We start from the raw sequence: 16,959 nt of genomic DNA, 5'->3' as shown, positions 1-16,959 counted from the left end.
TAGAGAGAAGGAAATGAATAATAGAGAATAGTAAGAAAATGATAAAAGAGAGAGAGAGAGAGAGAGAGAGAGAGAGAGAGAGAGAGAGAGAGAATTACCAGTGTGTTCATGCTATAGAAAATGTTAGTAATCTTGACCCATTTTCTGTCATCTCCCTCTTTCTTTTTCAACGAGAAGGTATGAAAGTGGGGTTTTTTTTAATCTTTTTTTCTTGGGGAAGGGATGTGAACTCTTTCCTTCCCTCTCCCTCTCCTCCAACGTCACCGTATCGAGAGGAAATAGACTCATGAAATCTGAACCCCTTTTGGTGATATGGAGTTTTGGTGACCCTGGGAAACGTGAAAAAGAAGACATTCCCTTTTCAGATTTATTTTTACGATGGTGAAGTTTTGGAAGCTGTAGAAAATGAAGTAAAGAAATATATACACTGAAGTTGCTGTCATGCACTACGAGCTTATAGAAACATTGAAAACCGAGTGACAATTTATTGAGGTGTGCTATAAAACAAGGGACAATAACTGCTTTTTCTTACTTGTAAATGTGATATTCTATAGTGAACACTTTGTATATTAAAAACAAGTAGCGTGACTCTGCTAGAAGTACGGAAACTTGTAATGAAAAACAGTGCCGTGAAGCGAAGGAGAAACAATTAAGTGTACCCTCAAACAAACTCATAGAAAACGTACATGTCTGAAAGGGAAGCTAAACTAAACCTGTATTCCACAACTAAGGAAAGAAAAACTAGTGTAAAAACAAATAAAGTCAGACAAGTAAAGGATAGATAGACTTCCACTGGCCAGGACAAGAGTCTATACCACTCATTCCACTCATCTCACCTACAACTAACCCCAACAAGCGAGGGAGAGAGTGACGGGGCATACCTCTCCCACAGCTCCCTCGCTTTAAACAATGTGATATGACCTACACTTCCCCACCTACTCTTCCCTGACTCACCTGCTCCCACCAGACAGTTTAGCTATAGGCACTGCTCCCTCGTTCCCATAGAGTTGTATATTTTCGCGGAATATTTATATATGTTTGTAATCTTAAAACCTACTGAACCTTCTCTAAACTTTCTCTATCACGTGGAGAGATTAAATAAATTCCTGTGATTTTTTGTATTCTATAAAAGATGGAGATGTACAGTGTGTGAATGGAGGGAGGGAGGGTGTTGCGCTGTGCCTCCATACCCCCATATCCCCCCCACACACCTGTCTAATGGCAGCCTACACCTGTCTTTTACCTGTCCAGCGCCCTCCCTCCTCTCCGTTGGCGTTAAAATATATGTTTTGTGAAAGGCTGCGAAGAGGAGACCGAATCTGACTCTTTTCTCGTTCGTTGGTTCGAGTCTCTTGCTTCGAAGCCTCACAGGATCGCCGGGTGTGATTCGTGCGTCGTTCATAAGATTCAGAACTCAGCAATGAACTTTAGATGCGCCACAGTAGCAACAACAGCAGCACCACGAAAGACAGTCACGCAAGGCAGTCAGTTCATTCCCACTAAGGTGTTCTAACCCCTTCATTACTGGGACACATTTTTACCTTGAGATTTGTGCACGATTAGACCATTTTATTGACATTATGAAGGGTCTATGGAGGGCAGAAGATTAATGGCCACAGTCTTCACTATTTTAACTCCCTCAGTACTAGGACACATTTTTACCGTGAGATTTGTGTACGATTAGACCATTTTTTTACATTAGGAAGGGTCTATGGAGGGCAGGAGACTAATGGCCACAGTCTTCACTATTTTAATCCCCCACATCAGTTTCTGAAGCTGTAGAAAATCACCAAATAGTAAAAAGAATGAATATGGAAACGCGTTCTGGTACTGAAGGGGTTAAGGAGCAATGCAACACACTTATCTGCAATAGTGTACCTTGCAATAATCGTAGTCATCACTGGCAACACTAGAAAGAAAACGGGAACACAGCAATATTTTGACGCAAGCAAGGACGGAGCACGGAGAGAGAAAACGATATGGAAGTCTGTGTAAATTACGTTTTCTGTTGTCCCTTCCGCTAGCGTGACCCAGCGTGATGTAGCTTAGTTTTGGAGGTCATGTGGGTAAGGTCAAGACGAGAATTTAAGACCATACGTGTTTTTATTTGTCTCAGTTGCTTGTTTTACTTTCCAAGGCTCTAATGGCAGTCACAGAGAGTTTAAGATTCTTTTTTTTATATAGTTTAATATGTACTTCGATTCCTCACGAGATTTGAATGTCATATATATTTGTCAAACGAAAGAAGTTTTTTTTTTTTTTTTTTTATCTCGATTAACAGTAAGAGTAATATAATAGCTCGTATATTCAATCACTTTTGTGCTTCACCTCCGCTGTTTCAAGAGTGTTTACTTAAATTTACACGAGTTTTTTCAGGTGTTTTTACGGTTCTAGAGGCAGAATGACAAGATTTCTGCATTATCAACTGGAAAAACACTCTGAAAAACCCCGCTAGTCATTTATGTGGCCTTGAAAAACTGTCGGGGTGAAAGAGCAAAGGTTTCTGAATACGAGTGAATGAACTGAAGCCACAGGAAGGAAAGACAGATGAGATCCATTGAGGAAACTTAGAAAAAACATTCCCGCTAACCTTTCGAGGGAAGTGATAAATAATTGAAGTGTATCAGACATCGTGGTCAGTAACTGCTAACTTTAGGGGTTTAAGTAACAGATCCACGGTCCGAGTGTAGGTTGGGCTTCCTCACTGGGGGCAACGGTTTCCTAGTGAGTGGGCTTTGAGATAGGAGGTACCACAAATAGTACCCCCTTTAGCCCATGAATTCCCGTGAAAAGCCCACAAGGAATGAATAAAAAATAATAAGAAAAAGATAACGAAGAGACTAAGAAAAAGCATTGCAGATAAACTTTTGAGAGAATAATGGTAAATAATCAAGGTGGTCGGTAACTTTACGGGGTGGAGTAATAGGCAATAGTACAGAATGAGATACCATAAATGTCTAACCCTATGAAGGAAGGACACGTTATAATCCTCTTTGTATCATTGTGTCTTACGGTGTCTTATTTACTGTTGACCTCTTCAGTACTGGGACACATTTTTACCTTGAGATTTGTGTACGATTAGACCATTTTATTAACATTAGGAAGGGTCTATGAAGGTCGGAAGATTAATGGCCACAGTCTTCACTATTTTAACCCCTTCAGAACTGGGGATACATTATTACCTTGAGATTTGTGTACGATTAGACCATTTTATTAACATTAGGAAGGGTCAGAAAATTAATGGCTCCAGTCTTCACTACTCTAATCCCCCACATAAATTGCTGAAGCTGTATAAAAAATCACCAAATAGTAAGTAGAATGAATATGGAAACGCGTCAAGATTAAGGATCCAACACTTTATTTCAAGAACTGTTTCATTCTTTTTGTCTTAGGGTTTAAAGATTCAAGATGGCGGACCTCTAAGGCTGAGCTGCGGCCACGTAAGGGTCACACTAACTTGGGAATAAGGCAAATATAGTTCTAATTGATGTTTTATTGAAAATTATTTATATTTCCTTGTTTTTTTTTTTTAGTTCATGTAGACTTTATAATTACTAGATATACTGTTATTAGTTTTTTTTCATATTCTTATTCTTATTATTATTATTATTATTATTATTATTATTATTATTATTATTATTTTTGTTCTTTTTTTATTATTATTATTATTATTATTATTATTATTATTATTATTATTATTACTGCTATTATTGTTGTAATTGTTATTATTATTATTATTATTATTATTATTATTATTATTATTATTATTATAGTAATAATAATAATAATTATTATTATTATTACTGTTATTATTATTATTATTATTATTATTATTATTATTATTATTATTATTATTATTACCATTATTATTTTTGTTGTTTTTATTTTTATTATTATCATTATTATTATCATTATTATTATTATAATTTATTATTATTATTATTATTATTATTATTATTATTATTATTATTATTATTATTATCATTATTATTATTATTATTATTAATGTTATTATTATTAATAGTAGTAGTAGTAGTACTGTTGTCATTTTTTTATTGTTGTTGTTATTATTATTATTATTATTATTATTATTATTATTATTATTATTATTATTGTTACTATTGTTATTATTATTATTATTATTATTATTATTATTATTATGATTAGTAATAGTAGTATTATTGTTATTATTATCATTATTATTATTATTGTCATTGTTATTATTGTTATTATTATATATTATCATTATTATTATTATTATTATTATTATTATTATTATTATTATTGTTATTGTTATTATTATTACCATTTTTTATTATTATATATTTATTATTGTTATTATTATTATTATTATTATTATTATTATTATTATTATTATCATCAGTATTATTATTGTCATTGTTATTATTATTATTACTATTATTATTATTGTTATCATCGATACGGTGTTTACCTGTGAGTGTTGCGTCAGGTGTTTCCTAGGTAATTTTCCAGTTATTCCCAGACACACAGACCCCATCTCGCGCCTCTCAGGTGTGCTCCATCTGACTCTTTTCCAAGCCGCGTGTAAACTTGAGGCAGCCAGGTGTTAAACTTACCCGGTGAAGTGCTTACCTGGTGTGTGTGTGTGTGTGTGTGTGTGTGTGTGTGTGTGTGTGTGTGTGTGTGTGTGTGTGTGTGTGTGTGTGTGTGTGTGTGTGTGTAGGTGAGATATGTATATTTGTCACTATGTACACAAAAACTAATTGGTTGTGTGTGTGTGTGTGTGTGTGTGTGTGTGTGTGTGTGTGTGTGTGTGTGTGTGTGTGTGTGTGTGTGTGTGTGTGTGTGTGTGTACATATACTACTGTTAGAGCTGTTTTTTGTACTGTGTGTGTGTGTGTGTGTGTGTGTGTGTGTGTGTGTGTGTGTGTGTGTGTGTAAAAGAAAAAATATATATATATATAAATATATAATGTATTTTCTATAGAGATGAGTGGCGAGGGTGGTCAGGATGGGAGACTTACTGTGTGTGTGTGTGTGTGTGTGTGTGCGTGCGAGTCACGTTCATCATTCCATTACTTATATTTTGTTTCCTTTTTTCCGTCAAATGTGCAAATAAAAAGAAACGCATTTGTGTTGTATATCTATTAGCAAACAACGTTCATACATACAGACAAAATACATACATACATACATACATACATATTTTAATAAGGTTATACACTTAATCAACTAAGAATAGATCAAACATTCTCTACCTCAACATTCAACATTCATTATTTCACATTTCATTACATTACAGGCAATTACTTCAGATAATTAGACAGTGTTATTTATTTCATTTATTTATTTCATTCTCAGCAATTTTTCACCTCACCAAATTCATAAAAAGTATGTTAATTTATTTTCCTCATTAACAATTTTCAACTTCAATATTTACATTCCAAATACTTTCCCATTTTTTTCTTTTATCCACAATTTTTCTGGGTTTATTTTTACTTTTCCGTATATATCTTCATTTTTTTTTCATTCTGACCTTAACTGAAGCATTACTTAGTTCCCCATCGACCTTTTTGACCTTTGACCTCGCCTCCCTCCTCCAGCCGTGACCTTCTGGGGAGACAGGTCACTGGTGGACTGAGGGAGAGAGTCCTTCTTTCCCTAACCCCCTCACCTGACCACCCTCGCCCCCCCGCCCCCCACACACCATGAATACCCTCGTTGTTATGGATACGTGGTTTTTCCCAGAGAGAGAGAGAGAGAGAGAGAGAGAGAGAGAGAGAGAGAGTTATTAAGAGGTCATATTTATTTGTAAAATAGATAGAACAAAAAGTCACTTATAATGTTTTAAAAGAGGACCAAAACAATTGCCAAAGGAGAAGAAGAAGAAGAAGAAGAAGAAGAAGAAGAAAAAAGAATTGAGGAAGAGAGGAAATAATCAAGAGAGAAACGAATAAAACAAGGTAAATAAACAGTGGAATAGAAGAGAAGGAGGAAGAGAAAGAAGAGACCAACAAGAGAGAGAGAGAGAGAGAGAGAGAGAGAGAGAGAGAGAATACACCTTCATTCTATTTCCCCGGTTGGTTGCTTCTCAAATTCGGTGCAAAAAAATTAAAGAATTCTCGAGTTTCGTCTTAATGTAATTTGTTCGCACGAGTGAAATTCGAATGAAATATGTAATAGTCATCCGTGAGACTTGCCGCTTCTGCCTCCACGTGTAGAAAACGGGAAGCTGCTGAGAGAGAGAGAGAGAGAGAGAGAGAGAGAGAGGAGGCTCGTATTCTCAAACGCTTATGTGCTTCACCTTCACTATTTCAAAAGGCTTTATCTATATTTATACGAGTTTTTAAGGTGTTTTTACGATTCTAGAGGCAGAGTGACAAGATTTCTGCATTATTAATTAGACAAACACTTGAAAACCCCGCTAGCCATCTCTCTGGCCTTAGAAAATAGTCACATTGAGAGAAGAGCGATTTTTAAGGTGTTTTTACGGTTCTAGAGGTAGAGTGACAAGATTTCTACATTATTAATTGGGGAAACAATCTTGAAAACCCCGCTAGCCATCTCTTTGGCCTTGGAAAACAGTCATAGTGAGAGAAGAGCGATTTTTAAGGTGTTTTTCCTGTTCTAGAGGCAGTGACAAGATTTCTGCATTATTAATTGGAGAAACACTCTTGAAAACCCCGCTGGTCATCTCTGTAGCCTTGGAAAATATAGTGGGAGAGAAGAACGATTTTTAAGGGCGTTTTTACGGTTCTAGAGGCAGAGTGACAAGATTTCTACATTATGAACTGGAGAAACACTCTTGAAAACCCCACTAGTCATCTGTGGCCTTGGAAAATAGTAGTGGTGAGAGAGCAAAGCGTTTCGGAATACGGACCTGCCAGAAAGTAGAGTTTGATTATAGAGTCACTTGTGTTAATTCATGTTTTTTTTTTTTTTTTTTTTAATTACTCATATATTCGTGTGTGTGTGTGTGTGTGTGTGTGTGTGTGTGTGTTTTCTTTTTTTACATTGTGGTGTTTTTTTATTCTTTTTTTCGTCGTGTTTAGTACGATTGGGTTTATTTCTATAGTTGTCAGTGTTTATACATTTCTGTTATTTGGTTATTTGTTTTAATTCACTTCCTTCGTTTTTTTTTTTTTTTATTTCCAGTGCAGATATTCGTGAGTTTATTGTATTCTATTCTTATTTTATTTCCAGTTTGCTCTTTTTTTATCAGCTAATGTTAGTTGGACCTATTTCTTATCAGCTAATGTTAGTTTGAACCTATTTCTTATCAGCTTGTCATGTTAACTGGGTCCTTCTTATCAGCTTATCTTAGTTCGGTTTATTTCTTATCAGCTTATCTTAGTTCTTTCTGTTTCTTATCAGCTTGTTGTGTTAGTTCGGTCTTCAGAAGTATTCGCTCAGTTATTACATATTATCGCTACATCTCAAAAAATATCCTTGTTTCCAAATATTTTCAGCTAATTTTTCAGGTATTTTACATGATGTTTTACTTACTTTTTCGACCAGTTTCCAGTTATTTTCGTTCAGTTCCTTGTAAAATTCGTTGCTTCCAGATATCTTCGTTCAGTTGGATGTTACTATGAGTGTCTCGTTTCAAAAATTATCACTTTGTTTCTAAATACTTTCCGCTAATTTCCAGTCATATTTAAGTTACTTTTTCGATCAGTGTCCAGTTATTTTCGTTCACTTCCATGTAATATTCGTTGCTTCCAGATATCTTCGTTCATTTGGATGTTACTGTGAGTCTCTCGTTTCTTTTTGCCGCTTATTAAAAATTGTTCGTTTGTGTAAGATCAACTGTTTTCTTTTCATTATTAATCTTCCGTTTTCTTTTCATTATTAATCTTCCGGATCCGAATTCGTTGTGTATGATTAACGCAGGTGTATGTACGAACAGTGAGAAGCTTTGCAGTGAGAGGTGTAAAGGCGAAATTACCATCCAAAGCAATGATTATGAGAACCTTACTGTTTTGTTCGAGGTAGTAGTAATAATAATAATAATAATAATAATAATAATAATGATAATAATGAATGGCCTAAGCTTAATTAAATGACTGAAAGGTGCCAAACTATGCCCGAGTAACTATTGGGCAGTGAATGTAACTACTGTTTATACATTGTACAAATAAATGTCTTATGAAAAGCTCTATTATCTATTATTATCTATGTACCTATCCATTATCTATTCTACAGTCGAAGCTTAACCCCTTCAGTACGGGGACACATTTTTTTTTTTTTTTTTTTTGCCATGAGTTTTGTGTACGATTAGACCATTTTATTGACATTAGGAAAGGTCTATGGAGGTCACAAGATTAATGGCCAGTCTTCACTATTTTACCATGAGTTTTGTGTACGATTAGACCATTTTATTGACATTAGGAACGGTCTATGGAGGTCAGAAAATTAATGGCCACAGTCTTCACTATTTTAACCGCTTTTCCTCCTCCTCCTCCTCCTCCTCCTCCTCCTCCTCCTCCTCCTCCTCCTCCTCCTCCTCCTCCTCCTCCTCCTTCTTCTTCTTCTTCTTCTTCTTCTTCTTCTTCTTCTTCTTCTTCTTCTTCTTCTCCTCCTCCTCCTCCTCCTCCTCCTCCTCTTCCTCTTCCTCCTCCTCGTCCTCCTCCTCCTCTTCCTTGATTTACCTCATCATTCTTCTTCTTCCTTTCCTTTTTTTTGTTGTTGTTTCTCTTATTATTTTAGCATAGTAGTAGTAGTAGTAGTAGCAGTAGTAGTAGTAGTAGTAGTAGTAGTAGTAGTAGTAGTAGTAGTAGTCAACATACCTCTCACCGTCTCTCGTTTTCTTTCTCCCCCAACTTCTCTCTCAAAGTAGGTCGCGGGTGAAGGGAAGGGAGAAGAAGAAGAGGAGGAGGAGGAGGAGGAGGAGGAGGAGGAGGAAGGAAGCATATCGAACCCAACGTCATCTATTCATTTTGTGGTCCACATTTTTGCCTCCCCTTCTCTAACTTTATCTTTACACTGTTTTCTTACTTTCTTGCTCTTTTTTCTACTCTCTCTCTCTCTCTCTCTCTCTCTCTCTCTCTCTCTCTCTCTCTCTCTCGTATTTTCTTGTCATTTTTTTTCTTAATTCTTTGTTTTCTTTCCTCTTTCTTGTTTTTTTTATCAGTTCTTTTGTGTTTTCTTTTCTTTATTTATCTCTTCTACATTTATCATTGTTATATTTTCATCATTTCATCTTTACTATTTATTTTTTTCTCCTCTACTCCCATTTGTTCATTCATTTATTTATTTATTCATTTATTTATTCTATTTATCATTTGTATAAAGAAAAAAACAATAATTGGGTAGTTTTTTTTATGTAAATGACTTTAAATTTTGTGTATTTTATCATTAATGGCATTTTTCTTCTTAATGTATGTGTTCTGAGAGAGAGACAGAGAGAGAGAGAGAGAGAGAGAGAGAGAGAGGAGGGCGCCAAAGTGTCTAATAGCAATATATCGACTTTTAATTCCATAACACCATAACCTTTTAACTCCTCTCCCTCTCCCTCTCTCCCTCTCTCCCTCTCCCTCTCTCCCAGTAGAAATATGGCCCACTTACCTGTAATAGCAACACCTGTACACCTGTCTGTTCTCTTACCTGCCATTTAGAGAGAGAGAGGTCGCAAGATAATCCAATGCTTCCCCAGTTTTATAAATAAGGTCGAGAGTCTTCACGTTACCTTTGCTCTCTTCACCCTTGCGTGTTTCTTTTATTTATTTGGTATATTTGAATGAAGGAGGTCTGTGTGTGTGTGTGTGTGTGTGTGTGTGTGTGTGTGTGTGTGTGTGTGTGTGTGTTGATAAAAATAGTGTGACACAGGGAAGGAAAAGAAAGAAAGGGAAGGGTGGTAAAGTTTAGAGAGAGAGAGAGAGAGAGAGAGAGAGAGAGCGTATTCTTTTCCTTATTCCCTTTCTTTTTAGTTTATTGCATTTCCTCGATATGTCCATTTATTACTCTCTCTCTCTCTCTCTCTCTCTCTCTCTCTCTCGTTCCGCCAATTATTCCTTATCTCTCCCCTTCTTCCTCAATTGCTCTCTTCATCCTCTTCTCCTTTCTTATCTCTCCTTTTCTTATTATTCTCTTTTACTCTTTATTTCTTATTCTATTTTGTCCTTGGCACTCTTCTTACACGAGAGAGAGAGAGAGAGAGAGAGAGAGAGAGAGAGAGAGAGAGTACCTTTGTAATTTCAACAGGTAACGGTCAACAGGTAAGCTTCTCTCTCTCTCTCTCTCTCTCTCTCTCTCTCTCTCTCTCTCTCTCTTCATGGGTGAGAGACTTATACGCTGTTTAACTTCGCACAGACACACAGACAGACACACAGACAGACGCGGTGTAGCCATCAAAGAGTCATCACCCACTCCTCTCTCTCTCTCTCTCACTCTCTCACTCGCTCTCACTAGTATAAGGTAAGAGGAAATTTTACAAGTATTTTCATGGAAGTGTATATGCAATGTGCTCTCTCTCTCTCTCTCTCTCTCTCTCTCTCTCTCTCTCTCTCTCTCTCTCTCTCTCTCTCTCTCTCTCTCTCTCATTTCTTGTCATTTTTATCATTTTACGCTTTTTTTCAACCTCTACTCTTAAAAGTTTCATATTTCTCATTTCTTTTCGTCTTCTTTTTATCTTGAGCATCTGAATGTTATGTTCCTCGTGTGTTGTTGTTGTTGTTGTTGTTGTTATTGTCATCGTTGTTATTATTGCTGTTTTTTTTCTTATTTTTAGTTTTTTTTCTTTTTGTTCCTAAATTCTACTTTCTTTCATGCCTATTTTATTTCTCTTCCATTTCGTTTCTCTTCGGTTGTTGTTCATGTTGTTGTTGTTTTTTTTTTTTTTTTGCTATTATTATTATTGATTTCTCTTATTTTTACGTTATTTCTTTTTAGACTTCAATTTTACGTTCTTTTGTCCATCTTTTATTTCATTTGTGAATGGATTTTGTTGTTTTGGGATTGTTGTTCTTGTTATTGCTGTTTTTGTTATTATTATTATTATTATTATTATTATTATTATTATCTTATTTTTACGTTCTCTTATGCATATTTTATTACACCTTTGTATGTATTTTGTTTCTCTTCTGTTGTTTCTGTTGTTGTTATTGTTGTTTTTCTTCACATTTTCCTTCATATCTCACCGTGCCTTTCCTTCAGACGTCACAGGAGAAGCGAGATTTTCAACCCCGCAAAGTTACCTGCTCAAACTCCGCACCTCGCCGCCAGATGGTGCAGGTGGCGGCTGTCGTGGTGGTGGTGGTGGTGGTAATGGTGAGTAAGTCCCTCTCAGCCAGCCACTCACCACTACCACCACCGCTACCACAATCTATTCACCACCATCACCACCATCTTGACTCCTCTCGTCTTCATGATACGTGGAGAGGAAGAGGAGGAGGAGGAGAAAGAGGAAGAGGAAGAAGCGTAAATGAGGAGTGGACAGGAAATAATGGAAAAATGAGGAAAACAAATAAAGAAGTGGAAGATGTAGAAAATGGACAAAAAGGGAGAGGAGCAAGAGAAAAGAGAATAACAAGAGGCAGAAGCGACAGTCTATCATCAAATAACAACAAAAAGCACCACGAACTCCCTGCAACTCTCTCCTCCGTGAACTCTGACCTCTTGCACGACTCCCAAAGGTTAAAGGCCGCTCTGTACAACCTCCTGCAGGCCACCAAAGATCACCCAGGGGCGGCACTTCACGCAATGCTTCTTGGGGAGGTAGACAAGCCTGCAGGAGAACTTATCAGCCTCCTGACGAAGAGCTTCAAGGGCGTGGACTCTGGAGCTTCTCGTTTAGCTCTCTCTGGTTCGTCTCCCTCGGAATTGCTTGCCAGTGGCGGTTCCTTCGTCAGTAGCAAAAGGAACACAATGATTTCTCTGCCTCCAGGAAAGATTGTCTCTAATTGGCTACCTAATGTACGTGGTGGTGGTTCCTTCTTCAGCAGTAATGAGAGTCACCATGAGGCTTCTAAGTCAAGGGTTTCTGCACCTTCAGGAAAGAATGTCTCGGAGGATTTAACACTCACAAATAATGCTCCTGATGGTGGTTCTTTCTTCAGCAGCGAGGAAGAGTCCTTTCATGTTAACTCAAGGGTTTTTGCACCTTCAGGAAAGACTGTCTCGAAAGATTCACCACTAACGAACATTCCTGACAGTTATCACTCCGTCAGTAGCAAGGAGAAGGATTCCACTCATATTGACTCCAAAACTCCTTCAGGAAAGACTTTTGGAACCACTGAGGAGCGCAGGAGGAGAAGACGAAGCCAAGGCGTCATGTACCTCCCAATAAACGCTCCTAGACCAGACCCATGTGCTCCTCCTAAGGGCGCGGGACTCCTGAAGGCTTTACCACTGGTCCTTCTCAGCTCCCTACTCTCTGTGGCTGACGCTGTGGCTACTGTAGTGAACAATCTCAACTCCAATAACAACAATAACAACAACAACAACGATAACAACATGAACAGCGATAACACCAATGTCGATGCGAATATTAACAACGCTAATCAAATCAACATTGTCCCATTTGACGGACGCCGCGCCCTCCGGATGGTGCGGCAAGGGATGGACAGTGTGGGCAGGGCGGCGCTGGATGTGTGGAGGGCTGTGGCGGGTGACGGAGACGATGATGGAGGCGCAGAAGGTGAAGGAAATAATGCGGATGTGGGTGGTGGTGAAATGGGTTTGGGAAATGTTGTTAGTGGTGGTGGTGGTGGAGAAAATGATGGTGATGGTGGTGGTGGTAGAGAAAATGGTGATGATGGTGGTGGTGGTGGTAGAGATAATAATGGTGGTGATAGTGGTGGTAGAGAAAATGGTGATGGTGATGGTGATGGTGGTAGGGAAAATGATGGTGATGCAGATGTAGACGAAAGTGATGAAGAGGAAGTAAAGGATAACGATGGTGATGATGAAGGAAATATTACAGAAGGTGTCTATGAATGAGAAAATAATGATGGTGATGATGATAGTGATAGTGATGGTGACAATAGAAGGCACACACACACACACACACACACACACACACACACACACACACACACACACACACACACACACACACCAAGCAATACCATGTACTAGAAAAAAAAATGAAAAAAAAAAGCCAATTCTATTTTTCATTCCCTAGTTTAGATAATTGTTTTCCCATTTTCTTTTTTTTATTTTCGAGGATAATCTTGTCCAAAGTTGAAAAGGTCACGTGTGTATGTATGTATGTATGTATGTATGTATGTGTGTGTGTGTGTGTGTGTGTGTGTGTGTGTGTGTGTGTGTGTGTCATTATTCTTCCACTATTCACCTATTTTCATCTTATCATCATTATCATCACCTCATTATAAATCATTTCCATCACTTTCATCTCTGTTTACTCCGTCCTTCATCGCCCTTGTGTGTGTGTGTGTGTGTGTGTGTGTGTGTGTGTGTGTGTGTGTGTGTGTGTGTGTGTGTGTGTGAGGTAGAAATTAAAGAGGCAGCGTGCGTCATTTGTTTATTCAGCGAGGCATGATGGGAGGAGGGATTTACACGCAAGGTACTGAAGAGAAACTGATGGGGAGAAAGACTGTTGCTTCTCCTCCTCCTCCTCCTCCTCCTCCTCCTCCTCCTCCTCCTCCTCCTCCTCCTCCTCCTCCTCCTCCTCCTCCTCCTCCTCCTCTTTCACCTCCATCTCCTCCTCCTTCTCCTTCTCTCTCTGGTGCGTGACGAATCTGCTGAGATAGAGAGAGAGAGAGAGAGAGAGAGAGAGAGAGAGAGAGAGAGAGAATATTAATTAACATTGTACCACTGCAATCTCACCACAACTACACACACACACACACACACACACACACACACACACACACACACACACACACACACATTTACCTGCCTGAAGGAACCTTATCGTGTCCTACAAATAGAGTCCTACACAGAGACACCGCCGTGCAAGAAGAGGAATTTAAGGGAGTATCCTTCAACCATCTCCCGAATGTCCTCAGAAGTCCTACAGCCACTCCAGCATCTTGAAGGATCCCCCACCTCAATGTGTCCTTTAAAGCATCCTTCGTTTGCTGTAGTGTCCTTTCAGTCATGTTTTGTGTTCATGTAGGATCTGTAGGATTTGTCGTGTCTCCTTCCTGTAGGATTGGTTTGGCTCTTGGTTTTGGGATCCTATGGTGTTTTGTATCCTTAGATGTGGTATTTGTTGCTTTTCTGTCCTTTTTGTCTTCTTCCTCCTTCGTCGTCTTCTTCAGGATATTTTCTAAGGACTCCTTGTTATCTATTTGTGTGTTTCGGTTTGTTTTTCTTGTTTGTTTATCTTTTCTTTCTTTTAAGGAGTCTAGAATATTTTCCTTTTCCTGCCCTTCCTTCGTCCTCGTCTCCTGCAGGATATTTTGTAAGGACTCCTCGAGCCTTCTCTTGTCTTGCACCTTCCTTATGCTCAGCTCCTGAAGGACATTTTGAAAGGAATTTAAGATCCTTTCTTTTTCCTGCTTTTCCTTCATCTTCACCTTCTGAAGAATATTTTCTGGAGACATCCCGATCACTACTTCCTCCTTCTTCGTCTCTTTCTGCAGGACATTACCGAAGGACTTCCCGATCCTTACCTCCTGGAATTCCTTCTTCGCTAACTTCGACATGACACTTTGGAAGGACATCTCGATACTTTTCATCATTCCTTCGTTGCCTTTCCTTCCCTCACCCAGCACCTCCTTCACCACCTCCTGCAGCACATCCTCTAAGGCCGCGTCGCTCATACGTGTGGCGGAGTGGGCCCAGGTGTCCCTTAAAGCGCGGCGTTTCCCAGGGATGGGCGGCGGTAACATGACATTGACCTGGGCGCCGCTGTTCATGTTGAGAGACACCTGAGCATTGTTGTTACTGGCGCTGGTGTCTGCGTTGAGGTTGTCGTTGTTGTTGTTGTTGTTGATGTTGTTAGAGAGGTTGACGATGAGATTGAGCACGGTGAGGCAGATGGAGAGGAAGGCCAGCTGGGAGAGGGACGTCCCAGCAGCGTCCGCCGGGGTGGGGCACTGTGGCTGTGTTGTGGCGCCCATCGGAAGGTACATCACGCCCTGGCTACTGCGCCGCCACCTGTAGGAGAGAGAGAGAGAGAGATTGACTGTATGGTGTTTTTTTGCAGTTTTCTTAATCTTTTTTTTTTTCAGATTATTACATTTTGTTTTGTTTATTGATTTTTTTTTTTTTTCCTCTAATGTGAGATTTGCGTATGTTTTCTTCCTTTCCTCAAATTATTCCTAAGGTTTATGGTTTACGAATTAATTTGTTACCGGCCTAGCGTGTTACTAAGGACTTTATTGTTTACTATTGATTTTGTAACTTGTTTTGTTGTTATTATTCTTCTACAACACTTTACGATAAGACTCTCCTCCTTTCATTTTAGTATTACAGTATCTTATTTATTTATCTTATTTATTATTACTATTTTTTTATCTGTTCTATTATTATCATTCTATTATTACTATTTAAACATTTTCGATATGACTTTTCTCCTTTCATTTCAGTATTTCATTGTTTACTATTACTATTTTTCACTTACTTGCTCTGCCATCATTATTCTATTATTATTATTGGAACATTTTAATTTAACACCTTCTGTTTTTATTTCAGCAACTTGGTGTGAAGATTAACCCCTTCCTTACTGAGACGCATTTTTTACCTTGATTTTTGTGTACGATTAGACGATTTTCTTTGCATTAGGAAGGGTCTATGGAGGTCAAAAGATTAATGGCCATAGTTGTCACGATTCTGAAGCTGAATAAAATCAACAAATTAACTAGAACGAATATGAAAACGCGGCATGGTACTGAAAGGGTTAAGTTAGCTGGCTGCGACCTCCTCCTCCTCCTCCTCCTCCTCCTCCTCCTCCTCCTCCTCCTCCTCCTCCTCCTCTTCCTCCCTCGTCAGATACACAGATAGATAGATATTTATAGATAGACACACCAAAAAGCGAGCCAGCGTGACACGACACACTCACCTCACTCTCACCCCCCAGGCCTCCCTTCCCGATCCCAGCCGCCCCTCCCTGCTGCTCCGTGCCTGGGTGAGTGGCGTCGCTGTGGGGCGTGACAAAGGTAACGGTGGGTTCATGTAGTAGGTTCGTGCTTCGCTGACTCCCTTCCTGACGGCGGGAGAGAGAGATCCTGTTCTTCTTGTTATCGTCCTCGCCTTCTGCAGAACCTCACTGGCTGTATCTTCAGGAATTGTGTTTTTTCTGAGAGTTTTGGTTAGAGATCCTAGCGTTCCTCGGCCTGACAGTATCCTAACGGAGTCCTGCAGGATATGAGGAGCCACAGCTGGGTCCAGAAGTGAGACCAGCCAATGTTTCAATGCCGCCTCCTTCAGATCCTTCGGTACATCCTTCAGGAGTGCTTTCTGCCGTGCTGTCTGCTGCTGAAGTGTGTCCTGAAGGAGAGTACGGTACACATCCTTCTTCAGCGCCTGCCGGAGGACGCCATCCCGCTCTGTGACTAAGGGAGTGACACCATGACGTCCCTGACTGTGATTCTCTACCCAGCGTTTGTGTACCTTGGAGGGGCGTGAATCTACCAAATACATCTCCTTCTGCGGCGCCTTCAGGAAAAAGTGAGTGTTGCGATGTGATGCTTTTCAGTAGACTCTCCCTTCTGCTGCGTCTTCAGGAGAGGGTGTTGTTGTTGTTGGTGGTGGTGGTGGTGTCCCGTGTTTCCTGTCCTCCCAGTCCCCAGCAGCGCCTTCAGGATCCCAGGGGCGGGCTGCGACTCTCCCTTAACTGTGAGTGAGTGGCGGGGCGGGGTGGGCTGGGGTTCCTGTGGGAGGTGGCGGGCGGCTGGGTGTGGGTGGGTGTTGCACTGTAAGGGCGTCTCACTCCCTGCCACTCCTGCAGCCACACTCACAGCGAGGAGGAGGAGAAGCATTATCTTCACACTACACCAGGGAAGACTAAACTCATCTCTTCTGTCTTCCTCCTCCTCCTCCTCCTCCTCCTCCTCCTCCTCCTCCTCCT

At 39.4% G+C, this 16,959-nt stretch overlaps 2 protein-coding genes across 2 annotated transcripts in view; both read left to right on the top strand.

Annotated features, from left to right (window-relative positions):
• The first annotated feature begins 11,388 nt into the window (after window positions 1-11,388).
• Window positions 11,389-14,061, top strand: LOC123514911 (type-2 histone deacetylase 1-like). Its single transcript, XM_045273170.1, has 2 exons — window positions 11,389-12,726; window positions 13,874-14,061. Exons 1-2 carry the CDS (start codon window positions 11,433-11,435, stop codon window positions 14,059-14,061), a joined length of 1,482 nt encoding a protein of 493 aa, XP_045129105.1. The 5' UTR covers window positions 11,389-11,432.
• A 1,855-nt stretch (window positions 14,062-15,916) lies between these two features.
• LOC123514408 (transcription factor mef2A-like) overlaps window positions 15,917-16,959 on the top strand; it is a 4,030-nt gene continuing 2,987 nt past the window's right edge. The window contains exon 1 of the mRNA XM_045272329.1: window positions 15,917-16,559. The gene's annotated coding sequence lies outside the window, so the exon portion shown is untranslated. The remainder of the gene's footprint in view (window positions 16,560-16,959) is intronic.

This window comes from Portunus trituberculatus, chromosome 5, assembly GCF_017591435.1.
Source record: "Portunus trituberculatus isolate SZX2019 chromosome 5, ASM1759143v1, whole genome shotgun sequence".
Classification (NCBI taxonomy): domain Eukaryota; kingdom Metazoa; phylum Arthropoda; class Malacostraca; order Decapoda; family Portunidae; genus Portunus; species Portunus trituberculatus.
The sequence above is the reverse complement of the archived record's forward strand: the minus strand, read 5'-3'. Positions and strand labels throughout refer to the sequence as shown.